Source organism: Cyanistes caeruleus, chromosome 2, assembly GCF_971803275.1.
Source record: "Cyanistes caeruleus chromosome 2, bCyaCae1.hap1.1, whole genome shotgun sequence".
In the NCBI taxonomy this organism is placed as follows: Eukaryota; Metazoa; Chordata; class Aves; order Passeriformes; family Paridae; genus Cyanistes; species Cyanistes caeruleus.
This window is the reverse complement of record NC_141702.1, coordinates 44,200,972-44,219,209: the sequence shown is the minus strand read 5'-3', so window position 1 is coordinate 44,219,209 and position 18,238 is coordinate 44,200,972. Positions and strand designations below refer to the sequence as shown.

The 18,238-nt window shown below is 36.8% G+C and overlaps 1 protein-coding gene across 2 annotated transcripts in view; it reads left to right on the top strand.

The window, feature by feature from the left end:
- PDSS2 (decaprenyl diphosphate synthase subunit 2) overlaps positions 1–18,238 on the top strand; it is a 113,016-nt gene that overhangs the window by 76,266 nt on the left and 18,512 nt on the right. For both annotated transcript variants that reach the window (XM_086876722.1, XM_023923900.2), the window contains one exon: positions 10,411–10,485. In XM_086876722.1, coding sequence (XP_086732848.1) covers positions 10,411–10,485 — 75 coding nt within the window. The remainder of the gene's footprint in view (positions 1–10,410; positions 10,486–18,238) is intronic.

Below are 18,238 nucleotides of genomic sequence, written 5' to 3'. Positions count from 1 at the left end.
CCTTTGAGGTAAAATTAGATCTCATTTAGTATAAAGTAAAGCATAAAAGAGATTGTAATTGAAACAAACTTTATGATCATTTAATGGACATGTATTGCTTTTTCTTCCCAAATGTTCTCAAATATTCGATTTTTAATAAGATTTATTTACTGAAGTTTTATTGACATGTGAAATTCCTTTGGTAGGAAAAAGGAAATTTTTGTAATAATTAGTAAAATTACTGAAGCATTGAAGGGGAAAAAAAATCTTGTATGTAAGAGATAGAAGGTTAAAATCCATTGGAATCAGTACCTGGTAATCAAATTTTTCCCATACTAGTGCTGTAAAACTTTGTCTAACATTTCTGCTGTCTTTAGAGACAACACTTTTTATGATATTGATAATGATGATAAAACTGTGGAATGATGCTAGATGATTACTGCATTGTGCTCTTCTCATTGTCTCTTTTGATGCTTGTGTCTGTGGAACAGTTTCTTAGCAAGTGCATCTTTTGCCATTGTTCTCAAGAACTAGTCCCTAAAATAACACCTGAGCAAATGAAGCGTTCAATTTTCTGAATATTTCACAGGATTCTTTCTATTTTACTTTTGCTGTGTGTAACCAGTAATATAATTGAATATTTGTAAAATTTCATTACCCTAATGGCTGTGGTTATATGTTTGAAAAGTAATCTTTTAGAGATGTTAAATTAGAGGATTAGGTGACATAGCTTATTAATTTATTAATTCAATTAAAATTCTAAAAATTAGACTTAATCTGTAATTGTGATAATGTTAGAAACAGTCTCCTTCTAGATCAGTAAGAGTCCTGTTGCATTGCAATGAATGTCAGTTTTGGGATTAAAACTGCTTAACTTTGCCTTCATTCCTAATCAGTGCATTCCTCAAATAGGTTTATCCTTTACCTTAGTGGCCTTTTGCACCTGTACTGGTTTATAAAGGTAATGCTTATGTTAAGCTTTCCCAAGTTAGACTCCACAGGGGGTTAGTATATGCCTGCATGGAAAGAGTATATTTTTCTGTGATTCTTGGCCATGGCACTACTGGAAAATTTTATGTTTAGATTTCAATCTGTTTTCTGTCCTCCCACTTCTGCATGAAAAAATACTTATAAAAAGAAAGAGTGATTTCTTTCCTCATGGATGTCTGTGACTTACAAACAGTGCCTTGTAGCAGAATAATTGTTGCAGAACGTGGAAAGATTGAAACTAAGACTGATAGCAGAATATATCATCATAGGTATGGTTGTATCATCAAGTCTGGATTAAAGTCTTTCCCAAAAATACACTACAGGAATATTTTTAAGTCATCAAGGCATGGTGCTGTTGAGCACAGAATTATGAGTATTTGTGATTCTGCCTCAGTGTCACACTGACCAAGCAACTGACAGTCTCAGGAAGTTTTCCATTCAGTTGTGATGACTTTTCAGTGGCCTACCAAAGATCTTTACACCAATTTGCACAAAGTCCATGCAGTATTCTTGCCTCTGAATCATCTCACTAACAATTTCCTCAACTTACATCTGAATTCACCTTCCTCATGGTAGCAACCAGACATGTCTTTCTGCTTCTCTGGTCTGCCTAGCAGACTGAAGTCACTGTTTACTACTTGAGTTCATGAACCAAATACCTGTCATTATTCCAGGTAAATATTGTCTTCCTTGGAGGTAAACTGCACAGCTGCTTCTAACACCTGGTTTAGTAATTCTTTTTCTTATAGAACTGCTGTTCACCTCGTAATGAACAGAATGGTCTGGAAAATACAGATCTGCCATCTGCATGAAAGAGTGGGCTTTTCAGAGATGACTAGATGACTAAACATCAATGAGGAAGGAGATAAAAACTAACAAAACTGAAGAAAGGATGAATCTGATGAAAGTCAAAGGTCATTCAACATCTCAAGACAATCACTATACCTGGCAAATGAGTTTTGGGTAGTTGGGGTCTGTTCCTCTTACATTTGCTCCCTTAATGTACAGCACTGCATTGGCAGTTGTCTAGTGGTGAACATAAATACTTCAGGAGTCAAAAATATTTACAGGCTTTGAGATATATATGTGCATATTACATATGTGTGTGTGTGTGTATATATATATATATATAAATTTAATTGAATGTTAAAGCCAAATTTTGAAAGAAAAGGTTTTCCTGTTTTTTAAAGTCAAACCTCCTCACTTTTCAGAGAAATTGCCTTCGAAAGATTTAAGATAAACATTTAAAAGTGTCTGTATTTAGTATTTGTGTCACTGCTAACAAGAATATTTATCCAAAATCAATGGCAGAATACGTAGCAAATAGATATTCAAAAGAAAACAAAATTTATTCTAAGAAATTGAAGTGATGAAAACTTTTGGGTATATGAGGTTTTATTCTGCGTAGGATGCATAGTGTGGGAAAGGGCTCTCAAGAGCCAGCAGTTCTGCTACTTCATTCATTCGCCACTAAGTTACAATAGGTATTGGTACTGCCTGCCTTTCTTAAGCAGAGATGTTTGTTACAGCTTTTTCTTTCACATCTGTGAATAAGCATCATGGAGGAATTTGTTGCTAAATAACTCTAGCCCTTACACAAATTGTAAAATGAAAATAAATTTTCACAGAACAGGTACGTGAAATGAGAGTACCGGTGAAATTTCTTCAACAAAAACACTAGAAGAGGCTGCACAGGGAAGTGGTTGAGTCACCATGCATAGAGATCTTTAAAAGATGCGTAAATGTGACACTTAGAGACATCTTTTAGCAGTGGACCTGTCAGTCATGGGTTTATTTTGGACTTAATGATCTTAAATGTCTTTTCTAACCTAATGATTCTAAGGTGATGTTCTCCAGAAGTGATATTTGCAATGTCAGCTTCATTCTCTTTACAGCTGGAGTGGAAGATCACAAGTTTTGTTTTCATGGCTTTATTTGAAATCTGTTTCTCAAACATAGTAGGATTCCTATTGAGAGTGCATAGAAGGATAAAAAGCAATGAGATCTGTATTGGGTGAATTGGGTGCTATCCCAATATTATCTGAAACAGACTTTTTTTTGTGTTTTTATTATATACTAACTTTTATCTTTGGATGCCTGGGATATTTGGTTCTAGAGGTGGATTTTCATGTCAAGGCAGTTAATAAGCAGTTTTGCAGGACTGGAGGTTACAGTGGTTAGTATATAGTCAGCTGTCCACCTGGAGTATGGCTTCAACAGGCAATACACTTTTAAAAACTGAAAATATATTTTTGTGATGATTTGGTTGCAATTCAAAGCTGTTATCAATAGCGATAACAATCTAAGATTATTCTGCTTGGCTCTTCTTAGTCTCCCAAGAATGTAACTATTTATAATAGGGAAATGTATTCCTATTACAATTAGTAAACTTAACTCTTACCTAAAGGAGTAGTTGTCACCAGCTTGGTAACCTAGATTGTAATATTTCTAAGATGAGGAAAGTTGTTATTGGTGCTGCAAATGTAAATGTGTAAAATCAGCTGTGGTCCTTCTGCAGCAGCTGCTGGTGTGTCGTTCCGATTGGGAACGGCTAGAAAGAACGACACTGGACTCTCAAGGGAGTCACAACACGAGAATTCTTTAGTTTATTGCTTCAGGCCTGTCTTATAGACAGATACGTGGAAAAGTACAGAAAAGAAACTCTTACTGGCTAGCAAAGTGCTACATCACCATCATTGGTCAGGGGCACTCTACCCCCCTGACTCTCTCCTGCAAGGAGAAACAAGAGGACAGATAAACAACACCTGGCAGTTGTTTTCTGTCTCTGAGGATTGTTTTGAAATCCTCCTTTGAATTCCCAGGCTAGCTTCTCAGGCAGGACTGAGAGGCTATGGGCCTGCAGTTTCTGCAGCTCCCTGCAGCCTGTTCTAAAGCTAGCATCCATACTGGTGTCATAGAATGGTTGAGACTGACAGGGACCTGTGGAGATCATGTATTCCAAAGCCCCTGTTCAAGCAGGGTCTAGAAAAAGTTGCCCGAGACTATGTCCAGACAGATTTTAGGTATTTCCAAAAATGGAGACTTTGTAACCCCTTTGGGCAACCTTATCCATTGTTGTATGCCCTCACAATAGACTGTTTTCTTGTATTCAGATAGCATTTCATGTTTTCATTTGTGCATGTTGCCTCATCCTATCAGTGAGCACTGTTGAGGAGAATTTGGTTCCCTCTCCCGCATGCCTTCCCATCAGATGTTTATACCCATTGTACTGTAGGAGAGGCTAAAATAGATGGGCCATGTAAATAGGGCAGTAGATTATATATCTTCCCCTCTCTTTTCACTGCTGTAAAGCTTCTCTTTAAAATGAACCTTTCCATGGTATAATTTTTTGTAAATGTGCCTTAACATCTGGAGTGGTTTCAGTGTAATAATATGGTGGAATGCATAAAATTTTAGCAGTAATATAAATGATTTAATTGTATTTTTAATCAAAATGCTGATGTATTTGACTTTTGGTGGCTAGCAAGAATATTGAATTTCTGGATGGACTGTAACTGCTTGTTAATATTAGTGTTTTGAAATTCAACAACATTTCACTTGAAGCCTAGAATCTGTTTGGTGCTACCCCTGGTAAAGGTGGTTGTTGATTTGTTAGTTTAACAAACATCTGCAGCTTTGTTAAGTTGATTCCATCTATCAGATGCTAAATGGTCTTCTGATTCACATTTGTTCAGGTACAGACTGTTCAAAATAGTAAATGCTGCTTGCAGGTACAATTTGTGTTATTTACTTAATTTGTGAGCATTGCTGTTCATTGGTTTTCTGCAGCAGCGTGACTGGGAGCAGCATTTTATAACCATGGTCCCTTTATGGATGGAGAGGGGTTTATATCTACAGAACCCTGTAGTCACGGTACCTTCTTTGTTCACTGTTTTATATAGAAGAAAGTTGTAGTGAAATTACCCATCCAAAAGGGTCAAGCTAAAGCAATCAAGTGTTTCTCTAACCTGGATCACTCAGCAACAATTGTTGAGTACTTTAGTGCAAGGATCTGCTGCCGTGGATCTACAAAGGTATTAAGAAACTGTAAGGTATGTGGAAGTAGACGAGGAAGATGATAGTTCTTCTGTTGGTTATGTTGTCCTTGAGGAAAATGACTGAATTATGCACTCAAAGTCTTTACACTGAAAATCCAATTCTGTAGATAGTGCTGCATCATCATAAAAAAGGTAACTTAACACTCGTGAAAATCCCTAAGGCAGACTGACCTTAAGGCAGATATTTAACAATATTAGCAATTTTCAAATCGATGGCTGCTGATTATTTTTTATGTCTTAGAAGCACCTTTTTAACAAGTAAAAAGGGTTTGGGTGATGTGTTTACACTGTATTGTTATATCATAGTTTGCTACTAATTCATCGTTAACAGAATGAAGAAAACCATAACTTAGTTTTCCAAGACTTAAAGCATGCTGGAAAAGGAAATCACTGTTCTTCCTGTGCATTTACTACTAAGAGAGAGCCAGATACAAGAAACAGTAAAGCTCAAGACAGTTTCAAACAAGAAATCCAATAGGATTCAATAAACATTAGATTTAAAAAAAAACATTCTGTAGGCTGGCACACCTGGTTACCTGTATGACTAATAATGTTTGAGGAGATCAGCAGGAAAGAAAATTGAATCTCGCTGTTCTTGGAACTACTTACAGCTTTTGCTCCCCCCACCCCCTTTTTTTTTTAGGCATTACTGAACAATCCAAATCAGCTCTTTGCTGAGTTTTGTCTTTAGCTTCCTGATGTTGCAATGTTGCTGGGTCAAATGCATGAGAATATTTAAGGGCTTTCTGTGGAATTTTTTGAGTGTTGGAGTATTTTACAAATTAGTGCTTTTGCGGGGAGGGAAATGCAAGCTGAAGGAATTTTTATATGTATATTTGAAGGTTCCTGACCATCTAATTTTCTTCTTTATTTGTGTGGAGAAGTCCTGCTGCGTTTTCAAATCTGCACATCAGCAGCAAGGATTAGGGTCTGTCACAGCAGATGTGTGAGGAAAGGATACTGTTTCAACATAAGGATGGAAGGAATTACTTGTGGTCCTTCTCGGAAGGAATTTGGCAAAGCTAAGGAAGTTTGTCAAATAGAAATTGTGAGGGATGAAGAACAAAGATATACCCAGTCCTGTGTCCTTCCTAGTGCTGTTTCCTGTCTTCCCACAAGAGTTTCATCCTTTGTATGATGTTTCCATTGAAAATATCCGATAGAATCTGGCGAGGCACCACATTACTACTCTGAAACAGAGTGGTCTGTGTAATCAATTCCATTTCAGCTGTTTAAAAGTTTGAAATAAAATGACCATTCTTTGAATGGAGCTCAGATTCATTCCTTTTGTAAACTAGAAGGAAAACCAGGGTAAAAACCGTAAGTGGTGTTATGTTGCAGTAAACTTTAAACGAAGTATTTTGAAGACAAATGAAGAGAGCAAAGTGCTGGAGTTGCTGAATTGATGGCACCAATGTTGTCTTTTCATCCAGGTTGTTTAAAAATCTTGTGGATGAGTAGGGCTCAGAATCCATTCTTTTTACTGTGCTTGATAGAGTCTGAATCATATCTTTTAACTCTGGAGAAAGTGTTCTACCAAAATGTCTTCTTTTGTGTGATTTCACTGCATTCCTTCTAACATAGCGTTTCACTTCCATTGAAACACACCTCTTTTTCTGTTGAAAAGACAAGAGTTGAATCTTTTATGACAGTCAACTGCAGTGGTGAACTGGGCTGCTGTACCTGCAACAGTGAACATGTGGCCCTATTCTGTGACACCATGTATGATGCTTTGGGAATTCTGAACTCTTATAGATAAGTCCTCAGGAAACTACACAAAATTCTGACTTCAGGAAAATGAAGGAGGACATTCATTAAGTGATTGGTTGGATGTCCAGTAATTATCTGAACTGAGGGAATTATCAACATTTTATTTATTTCTTCAAGTAATATATAGAAATTTTGAGCGTCAGTAATTAGACTCAAAATAAATTTAGGGAGTCTTGAAGGGGTAAAGCTGTGCCTTTTTGATAAACAAGTTACTGCACCAGAAAAGGGTAAATTAAGTTTCACCAAATTTCTTATCTTTAACCCTACAGAACTCTTCTGGGACTGAAACACAGCACAGTCTTTTGGAATATTTCACATTTAAATGAATTTGAGAGGTCAGAGCATGTGTTCTACCTTGCTGTAGAATGAACAATCAAATGGTTGTGTCCAGAATTTACATCATGTTATACATTTAGTCTGCCTAAATAGTGGGAGAGATTTTAGCTTTAACAATCCATCCCTTTTCCCTGTATTCATCCTAAACTGTTGGCCTTTGTGTTGACTTTTAAAAAGCAGAACAGATCACATCCCTACAAAAAATGTTGAAGTAATACCTCCTTAGGGGGGAAAAAAAAAAGGGCACTGGCAGAACTACTTGCAAAATGTGTTTAAAGGGTGTGAAATCACTTGCATGTGCATTTGTCACCTGCAAGTAATAGGTCATCCCCTGGGCCATACCCAGTCATGGGGAGGAGCAGAAAACAGCACTTTGGAAGATGCTGATGCAGAGTGGAAAATGAAAAATAGAGTGGAAGTTTGTTTTCTCTCAGTGTGTGGTTGCTCCTGCTCATCCCAAGTACCTATGAGGAACCAGGCTTCTCAAAAACATGTTGAAGAGTGGAAAACAGTGGGAAGAGAGGTTATGAATAAGCTGCCTTTGGTCTCTTTTGAGATGCTGTTTTCAAGCACTAATTCTGGCAATCCTTTCTTCTTTTTCCTCATCTCTGAACCTGTTTATAATGGAGCTCAACTGTCAAATGAGAAGAGAAGCAGTTGAGAGCACTTCATTTTTCATCTAACTTTCTTCCTCCTCAGACTTACATCTCAGAAATGTCAGCACTGGTCAGGCAGAAAGGCAGCAGTGAGAACGAAGACAGCTCAGATACTGCTTTCTGCTCTTTCGCTGGCATTCTGCATGATTTCCTGGAAAATCAGTTCACTGTTGCCATTTTCCCCTTGTATAAAACAGTAGGGAATAAATTTAACAGGAGATGTTGATTGCTTTCAAATTTTCTGATGAAAAGTGCTACATAAGAGCTAGACAGTGTATCATTTCATGAATCCCACTGAACTGTAATAATTTTTCTTCCTCTGTCGTTTTGGGATGCAGAGAAAAATTGCCTGGTTTCCTTGTTTCTCATTTCTTTCCCCACTGCTCAGGACCCTAGGCCGCTGATGTTAAGCAGGAGATGCTTTTCATAGATCAGAGTAAGAGTTGGTGAGGTAACAGAGCCACATGCAAGCATCCCACTGTGCTCTTGAAACTGGAATTTCATTCTTGGTAGTGATCTGTATAGCATTACATTTACCTTAAAAGTAATATTTTTATATATATTTGGAAAGAAGGGTGGTAATATTAGTACTAAATTCTCACTAACATGTAGTGCTCAATATGTCACTAAATGGTATTTAATATAATAAGGATTTTTCTAAATAGTTGATGTGTAATTCTCCTAAGATGTTTTATAAACTCTAAGAGGAAGAGGTACAATTGTTCACAAATGTTTCACCAAGCTTGTTTTAAGTCAGTTAAAATTGCCTTTGAGAGTAGAGTTGCACTAAAAAGAAGGAGGAGAGATGGAAAAAAGAAACCCCAAAACAGGGTCCTGCTCAGTCTAGAGTTTCAGGCAAGAGAGGAAAAGGTCTAGTTATCCAGAGCCAGCTGCATTGTTAAAAGTTCATACTATCACTTTGACATTTAGAGTAGGACTCTGTGTCTTTGTAAATTCCTCTTCGTATTACCAGTGTAGGTCTCTGAGCTCAGACCATTTCACAAACCATAACATTTTTGAGTGAGTGATTGATCTGTATTATGTGTCCTAGCCATCAGAAGAATCTTGGGATGTTGCTTGTATAAACTGTAATACAATCTGATCCTGGGCATTTAGTTACAGACTTTCATAGACCTATTGGCGATACTCAGTCCTCCTGGATTTGGGAATAAGGCTTATCTGATACCTTAAAAAAAAAAAGGGGGGGGGGGCTGGGGGGGGAGGGTTGTTGTTAAAAAAAAAAAAAAAAGCACCCCTCATTTTCTCTCTTCCCCCCTTAAATAACTCAACACATCTGGTAACACTGTAGGATCATTGTCCTTTCAGTTCCTTCAAAGCTCATGTTGCTACAATATTTCTTCGGTGTCTAGTTTCCTAAAGGGTAATGTGATTTTTTTTTTATTTTTTTTTTCCAGGCTGTTTTTGTAGGTCTTGCAAATTAACCCATATGCATTGCAAGAAAAAACATGACTTTTAATCAGCACCATTTCTAAAGTTAGCGCTTGCTGTGTGTATATGAATATGTATATGAACCAGTGTTTAAAAAAAAAGAAAACACAATCTTTCTGCTAGTACTCAAAACTAGCATACCAATGTGGTTTTATTATCAAATAAAGAATGCCTAAATGTTAGAATATCTTTCCGTTAGGGCTTTTATCATTTGACTTCTTGTCTTCAGTTACAAGAATTATAAAAATTGAAACTAAATCTTTTAATTCAATAAGAACTACATTGAACTTTAGGAAGCAAAATAGGAATCAGATACAGACTCATATGCATAGGAAATTAAACATTCAAAAAATTAAAACTTTGTGAGAAACGAAAGAGGTAGCCTTAAGGTGTGCTTATTTGAAATGCCTGCATTTAATTTTACAATAAATCTGAGTATTTTGTTCCAATTAAGACAGTTCATGTGCACAACTTCAAATTTTACAGTAGTTCCAGGGAGACCGTGGACTACTTGTTTTACATTCTGGATCAAGTTCAGATTTTTAGGCTTGGCTTGAATAAAATAAAAAGCCTGAACCCTGAAGATAATACAGATTGATAAATCTGATTTAAACATTCCCGTGTTGCAGACTTTCAGTGTATGTGGTACAGCTGAGCCTCAGGCCATGCACTAAATACATCCACAGTGCATTCCCAGGGCACCCGAATACCAAATGATCACGTTTGAAAGGTTACCTTTCTATGGATTCTGACTTTTCTGTATTAGCCACAAAGATTAGAATTTTAACAGCTCCCAAGGAGAGGTATTGTGAAGTATTTACTTGGCAGGAAAAAAACAAAACAAAACAAAGCCCAGATGAGGTACTGTCTCATATTCATGAACTGGGATTTATTAGTTCTGTGAACGTCCTTGTGAGAATACACTCTATAGTTCACACTGTAGGAAAAACAAGTCTTGTTTTTCATTTATATTAACTTAAAACTTTGATAGAAGAGTTACTGTAGTAGAGGTTTTAGCAGAGACATATCACAGTATGTGTCTCAGTAAATCCTGAAGTCTTTCACAATTAGCTTTCTTCGTGGCTTATCTGCCTGGAAATCTGGCAGTAGCTTTGTTAGTCAGTTTGGTGATAATTAAAAGATGTAAGGCTTTGTCTTCTTTTCTTTTGCAGGTTGTGGAACTCATTTCAAGTGCTATTGGTGACTTAGTTCAAGGGATATATTATGAAAACGCAAAATCATCTGAGGTAAGAATTTCACTAGATTTATGTACCCAAGGTGTTTGGCGCTATTAATGTGTGACTACTGTAAATACAATTACTTTCTCACCTGTTTAAAAGGAGGGAGAGGGAAGAGTAGTTAGTCCTAATGGGTTTCAGCAGTAACATCATTATGACACCTGTAAGCTCTGATAGAAGTTTCTAGAAATTCTCAAGGAGGAACTATTTTGTTTTTGTGAGTGCTTAATAAAATACTACTGTGACATTACCAGGAGCTCTAGTCACATCTTACTGCAGGCTTTCCAAATGCTTTCAGAGGTTCCTAGTCAAGGTTCTGTTAGAGGTATTTGTTACAATGTTGTCATCATCATTAATATTTTCATATCAAACCTGTTATTTCCAAGCCCAGAGTGGTTTACAGAATGGTTCTTCCCAAACTTATAATACGTCCTTTCTTCTGAGTTTTGTCCTGGAGCGCTAGGAGTATAGCGCTGTGTTCTTCTCCATCAGAAGTGACTGTGCACGTATTTCAGAAGTTAGCATGAGCTAAGATAATAACTGCTAGCATTTCACAACAAATAATCTTGTATTTCATCAAAGGCAGTTGCACTTATTCTGTGTTATTGTTTGGCAAGAGCAATAATGAAAATTGGTCAAATTAGATGTAGGTTTTTTTATCTTTACTAGAACATTCAAGGAAATTTCTAGAGGCCATTCTAGAAGTAGGCTTGTGTGTTGGCGCAAAAAAGAGGTTTTCTCATTTTCATTTTTTCATTTACTTTCAAATTAGAGTTTTTTTCATTTTTTCATTTTATTGCGTGTCTTAACACATTGCACATAACATGCAATAAAATCAGTAATTTAATGTAATAAATGTAATAAAATCATGATCTCTACAGATTTTATCATAACAAGTTTTCGGTCACTGGTGAGCACTGTGTATATGTAAGTATCGATCTTGAAATCCACTGAGGTAGATTCGCTTCTAGCAGTGTTGTCTCACGTGCCTGGGAGACTTGAATCTTATGGTTCAGCAGGTGTTGTGTACTGAAATTGCAGCTCTGGTTTACTGTTGCTGTGTTGTCATATGTAACAAAGTTGACACCATGGTAAAATGCTGTTCTCATGGGCTGCTGCTACGCTAGATGCCTGCCCTGATGCCTCTGCATCAGGCAAACCACTGTGGGCAAGTGGAGCATTCCACTGGATGCCAGAGCTGTGTTCTGGAGGGTGCTGCTCCCCTGGAGGGTGCTGCTCCCTTGGACACTCTCTGTCTCTCCTGCTCTGCAACAGCCAAGTCACATCACTAAAACTAACCTCACTGAGGGGTATCCCTGTAATTTTGACTGAATCCAGTTAGGAAGAGAACAGTCACACTGCTGAGCTGAGTGAGAGCCTCTAGCAGGACAGCAGTAATGGGCTGCCTGGGGCTCACAGGTCTCTAGGATGCACAGAAACGCTGTCATGCCTGGAGTGTCCTCTGGCACCTCTCAGGAGTGGAACCTGGGAGGAAGTGGAGCAGGAGAGCAACGTTTGGAACTTGGCGATGCTTCTGCACCTGCTGTATTTAACCAGTGTATAAACTGACCTCAGCCCTTCAGTGTTGCTCCCAGGGTCTGTGCTGAGGGTTATATGTTAAAATAGATGGTATCGCTGAGATTTTTGTCAAGAATAGTTGAAATGTTTTCGCTATTCCAGCAGGTTTCTAAATACTAGTAGATTGCAGGTATATTTTGAAAACACTCATCTACTTTCTACTTTTTCATGTGTAGAGGTAAAGCTCTACAGGTTCATCTCAGCAATGAAACTGCATTTTACTGAAACCATGGACCCTCTGTAAATGAGAAATCTTGTGGACTCATTTGGATTCCTTCCACTGCAGAAGATCTTAATCTTTTCTTTCTTAGTCATTCTTTTTTGATTTTCTGTTGCCTTACTGAAGCCTTCCACATGTGTGGATTGCAAGGGGAAGTGTGAGATAAACTAAGTGCAGCTGCATGACATTTACCCTGCCCTGGCCCAGTTACAAATAGCAAAGACTTATTTTGTTTCAGTGACTATTTCTGTCTAAGGAGAGTTGAAAGTACACTGTACCCTTCCTAAGGGGAACCCAGTTAACTCAAAACACCATTAGTGTGGTGGTGTAATAGAGACATTTACATGACAGTGTCTGAAGTTCAGCCTTTATAGTAGTGTGTGACTTCTGATGAGACCTACAACAAGGTGTGGCATCTGCTTTAAAATTTTCTGTCTAGTTCTCTGAGAAATTCATAGTTCCATGTTGTGCTGAGACATATCCCTGCTGCTCTCCTCACACTGTTCTGCCAAGGCAGTGTCCCATCCTGAACATTTCTTTAGCAAAGACTGGCAAATAGACTAGTTAAGTTGTTGGTCTTATTTCTGTCCTTTGTGCATCTTCCCTTCTTCCTTAATTGCAATTTGATTGAAACAAAGTTGTGAACTACATTTCCCAGAGGTAAGACAAATGTTTTAATCTGCTCCACAACTAAATCTCAAATGTCAAATTTATTTCTCTTTTTAGGAATAGGGCATAGGGATGCTAGTAATGGCATTTTCATTGCTGGGAATGTGTTAATTTTTGGAAAAGAAGAAGGATATCTTCTCACCTTGTTTGTTTGGTTTTTTTTTCTTTCCCTGAGGCAAGAAAACTGCACTTCATATGTTAAATGTACTTAATACAGTTGTTTTAAAGCTCTTTAGTACTATGAAATAAACTAACTTAGCACCAAGTTATTTTGAACTTTGCTGAATGTCTACCTGAATAGTAGACAAAAATACAAAAATATATCTGCAAAGTTAACCTTCCTTCTCTGACACCCTAAGTTCATGTTTACAAAAAAAAAAAGTTTCAGTCTTCTTTACTTTGATAACCCAGTGGGAAAGTTCAAAGAATCATTTGACCTACCAAGACTGACCTGATTTACTCCTGAACACATAATGGATATAATTATTTGACAGCTTCATTACCACTTTTTTTTCCTCTGCACAGCCACGTGCAATCCTACAGCTGTCCCATTTTAGTACATTCTGTTTGATCATTCTTCATCTTTTCTGCATAGGTAAGTCATTAGATCTGTGTGAAATCAGGAAAGAAAAAGCTAATATTTAACTTCTCATCATTATTTGAAGTGACAAGCCAAACTACGAAGTGTAGGCTTTGACACAGCCTGAAGGTTAAGGGTTGTCACTATGTACAAAGTAACAAACAGCTGCTGTGGTTTGAGATATTGCATTAACAATATTAAGTTTATATGTTGGACTATAACCTGGATCTGGAAGGGGTGATATGATAAACTGTTGGAGTTTTCTGTGCTAAATCCCCTCTCAGCCCAAAATTCTGCAAGTGGAGGACATTGTTCCCTGTTCCCATTTGCCTTCCCTAAATCTAGGTCTAATTTGGGAGTAAAAATTTTGCCTTAGTGAGTGCAAAGGTGAAAATTGTCTAGTTTGGCCTTCAGTTGTGATTGTGGTTATCTATTTTTAACAGAAAAAAACCTCCATTGCTCTGAGTTTCTGGTTCAAACTTTTAGGAGGCTGAAGGCTTCTAAACTGATTGCTCAGAGAATACTGTCATATTTATAAACCCCCTCTGTTTTAATATTCCAGATCATTTAACAAATACTAAGGGGGTTTACTTGAATATTCCTGCCAATTCACTGTGCAGGGGTAAAAGATGCAAGGAAGCTCAAGGTCAAACAGCAGAATCAAGAGAGGGACTTCAGGGTGTTGGCTCTTGAGCTTAACCTACCAGAATGCTCTTCCAGTCTTAAAGCATGAGGGACTTTGAGGGGAAATAATTTGCTTGGGTTTTGGTGATTTTTTCTTGACTTCAGAATATCTAGCTGATGATAAATGTGTATTAGCAAAGCTCATTATAGTATTAGAGTGGGGCTATTATATAAGACAGGACCATTCCCAACTGTTCCACTGATGGCCAGAAGAGCTATTAGAAATTTTTGATGCAATTTTGTGAAAGCTGTGCATAACTAATATGTTAAACAAGTGTAAAAAATAATGGCATTAGTAGCAAGTACTCATTGTATCAAAGAGTGAATTAACAGATATTTATTTTAGACCACTGTAGGGTTTTTTAATGAAAATTAGTTTATTTTCTTGGTAAGGATGGGCTACATGCAGTGAGCTGTGCCAATACTTCTTTGATGTTTGGTCCCAGCCCTGCTTTGAGGAATAATGTTTTGGAACATTGCACATGTCCATCAACTGGACAGCTGTGACTCTGTATCACAAGTAAGGGATTTGTTTATAATTTTACTATAGGAGGTAAATCAAGTATATTTTGAGTCATGTAGGCCACCTTTTAGCAGGGCAGCAGAGCCAGAGCTTTCACTTTTTTTAAACAAATGTTTCTGTTGGAAGACAAAAGAAAAGCATAAAACACGGAATTTGAATAAAGAGCATATGTGAAAAGAATAAGAAAATGTGTTGGGGGAAAAAGAGCATAGCTAAAAAGAAGGCCGATGTTATTTATTTACTGCTTTTGTTCTTTTAAATACTAAGTTTTTCCACAGAGATTTAAAAGTAACAGATGTGAAGAGATATTTATCTTTATGATAAGTTTACAAACTTTTCTTTTAAAACCGGGTGTTGTTTTTTCACAGTGTCATGATAAAAGTAGTCAGTAGCTTGCTTTATTGACCCATTTGCAGACAGCCTTGTTCCTCCAAAAGCAGTGAAGATGGGTATTAATAGACCAATAAAACATGCCCTGTCATGTTCAGCAAGCATGAATACATCTGCTGAAAGCTTGTGTGAACCATGTGTGAAATGTTTTACAGGGGCTTGCTGCTGGTAGAGTGATTCATAATTGCATTGGATTTTATTTATGAAAAATAGAAGTTCTTGAACTACCTAATTTAAAACTTTGAATATGCAATGTAAAATTATTTCTATGTGTTTCTGTGGATTATTTGTCCATTGAGAACTGAACTAATGTTTGATATAAATGATTCAGACATTTGGATCATTTTGTGCAACAGCAGATGGTTAAGAAGGAGCTGCCATGGTATGGAAATAAATGAAGGGCTCTGTTACAAACTATAGCTGAAGTTTAAAGTCTCTGACTTCTGCTCCTTCCTGTTTTTGCAAATGGGTTTGTTCAGTTCTAAGACATGTTTTTCATTCATATTTCCTTAATATGTTTTTGGCTGAGCCTCATATAACAATCTTGTTTGGTGAGATGAATCAAACTGTGCTATTGTTGCTTGTGTACTGGGTATCCTTGGTACTGTCCCTAAGAGCTGCCCTTCCTGATGGTTATGATCGCATATTTTGTCCCACAATTTCATTTTCTGCAAGTGTTTTGTTTCCTGAGGTGATTGTTTTAAATACAGTTTAAATTATGGAAGTGGTTTAATAAAAAAAAATCTCAGCTAGGCAGTTTCTAACAAAGCAGTAACTGACCTTGCCAATAGCAAAATGGGAACACCCTCAGCTGTTCATTTCCCATTGGAAATGATGATTGACAGAGCTGGATTTGGATATTTTTCCTGTGCTCTCATGCTGACATTATGCAAACTGTCTCTGGAGTTGGCGGTTTTCTTCCAGTGATGGTGAGGTGTTCGGCTCTCTTCATCCACCACCGCCTGACAGCACCAGGGGTGATCTGCACCCATTCCTTGGTGACAGAATTTGTGAATGAGGTCAGCCCACAGGCATTAGTTAATCAAATGTCTGGGCATTGTCATCTACAACTAGAATTCATTTGACTTTAGAGAGGTTTTTATAAGAAAGGCTTAAGAGCCTTCTGGGCCAACTAATGTCTACTTTTATACCCACTGCTGACAAAACAAAACAAAGCTTACAAAGCAGTGAAAATTTTTCTAGAAGTAGTAAGAGCTGTTGTGATATCAGATTTTACAGCCTTTGCAATCTAGAGCTAGTTTGGGTTTTCCCTTGATGTTTTCAAAATAGCATTTAGATATTGTCCTACATACCCTTGTAAGAATGTGATGTGGTTGGTGGACACTTTGTGTATAACATGAGAGTTAAGCTTGGGAAAAAAACTGCATTGTTGGAAAATTTTGCTGAAGAAAGGATGTGTCTGCCTCTGTCTTAAGCAGCAGAAGCTTTAGGGGTATGTGGTCATAAGAAGCTCTGTGATTAAAATCAGCTATATTCTGGCATGTAAGTTCATATGCTAAAGCATATCCATATGGACATAATGCCTTTTTACAATTGGCTTGTTTCTGTAGCCCAGAGATTTTCAATACTTATGTTTTCAAGATTTCAATCTTCAAATATGTGTTGAATTCCTGTGGGTTTTTTGTAGTTAGATGCTCATTTTAGGTGCTTGAAGCTTTTAAATAATGTTTATGTAGTGGACAGTAACTTTCTCTGTCATCATTTTCAATCCTGTTAATGAAATTCTAACTTGTTTAGGAATATAATTTTGTAACAAATCATAGAATTAATTTTCTTGTTTACATTGAGTTGCAATGACTGTTTAAGCTTCTTCAGTTCCTTCAGTTGATATTGGATAATGTCTGCAATTCTCTTGCTGCTCAAAGGCTCTAGAAAGCAATCATTTTCTGCTTATGGGTCTTCAGAAAGATTTTGTTAACTTCAAAATTGTTGCAGGGTACTTTTCTAGAGTATTTTTTTCTTATTTGGATGTAAAACAGACTATTATAAAAATCACTGCCAATTTTCAGTATCATCCAGCAAATTTTAGTAAATACTGTTTTTTCACTGAGCAGATTGGTTGTTAAGGAAAAGATTGTGTTTCGTCTTCCAACAGCTCCTGATTTTAAATTTAAAATAAATTGACCTATATCTAAATGGGGAAAAAAAAAAAAAAAAAGAGACTTGATATATGGGAAACTACTTGAATTAAATGCTCATTTTGACATTTTGCCAGTCATGGGAATTTGCACAAGCTCTGGGCTGTGTTAAGATATTAAAACAAAAATACAGAAACAGAGGAAAGTTTAGGCTTGACTTTGTAAGTTGTCATATGCATAATAGCAAACATGTGGTTTCTCTGTTCTTCACTTTCCTTGTATAACTTAATAGTATGTCTGAAAGCAAAGGCATTTTGATACAGCTCTGTGTTACTTGGCATTGCAGAATTGTCCTACTTTTTCCATTAGTCTCAGATTATCCTCTCCCTTGTAACACAGCACTTCTGGGTGATATCCATAAGGGAGGAAAATTAGAGCTGAACGGATGGATTCTATTTCATTTGTTACTGATTTCATGACAGATAATACCTTGCTAGAAAACTATAGGGTCACACAGAATTACTTCTTGCTCATTTCTAAGTAATTTAATTGACATCACTTCAAGGGAAAAGGTTTGTTGTTTAAGAGGGGTTTTTATATTACTCTTCTAAAGAATATCTTTTGTCTTAGGGTATGTTACAGATGTAGCTGAACTGAGAAATTACAAAATCTGTAACATTTTTGTACTTTACATTTTTTTCAGCTTCTCATTATTCATTTTATTTTTCTAAGCAAAACAATTATGATCTTTTCTGGTTTTGGGGGTTCCGCCCCCCATCCTTAGTATCTAAAGGCATGACAGTATGTGAGACAGATTAAAGTAATGTCTAGCTTTGAAGACATGAGTGAATTATTGGCATATTAACACCTTATGAGTCAGAGGAATAGCAGCTGAATTTGGATTTTGGGAGAAGGTATTTGATTTGTGTTAATTAAAACACTGTGGAAAGTAATCCAAATAAGTACTTTGGATACAAAAAATTTTGAGACGGGTTGAGCATCTCTGACCATAAGGTCAA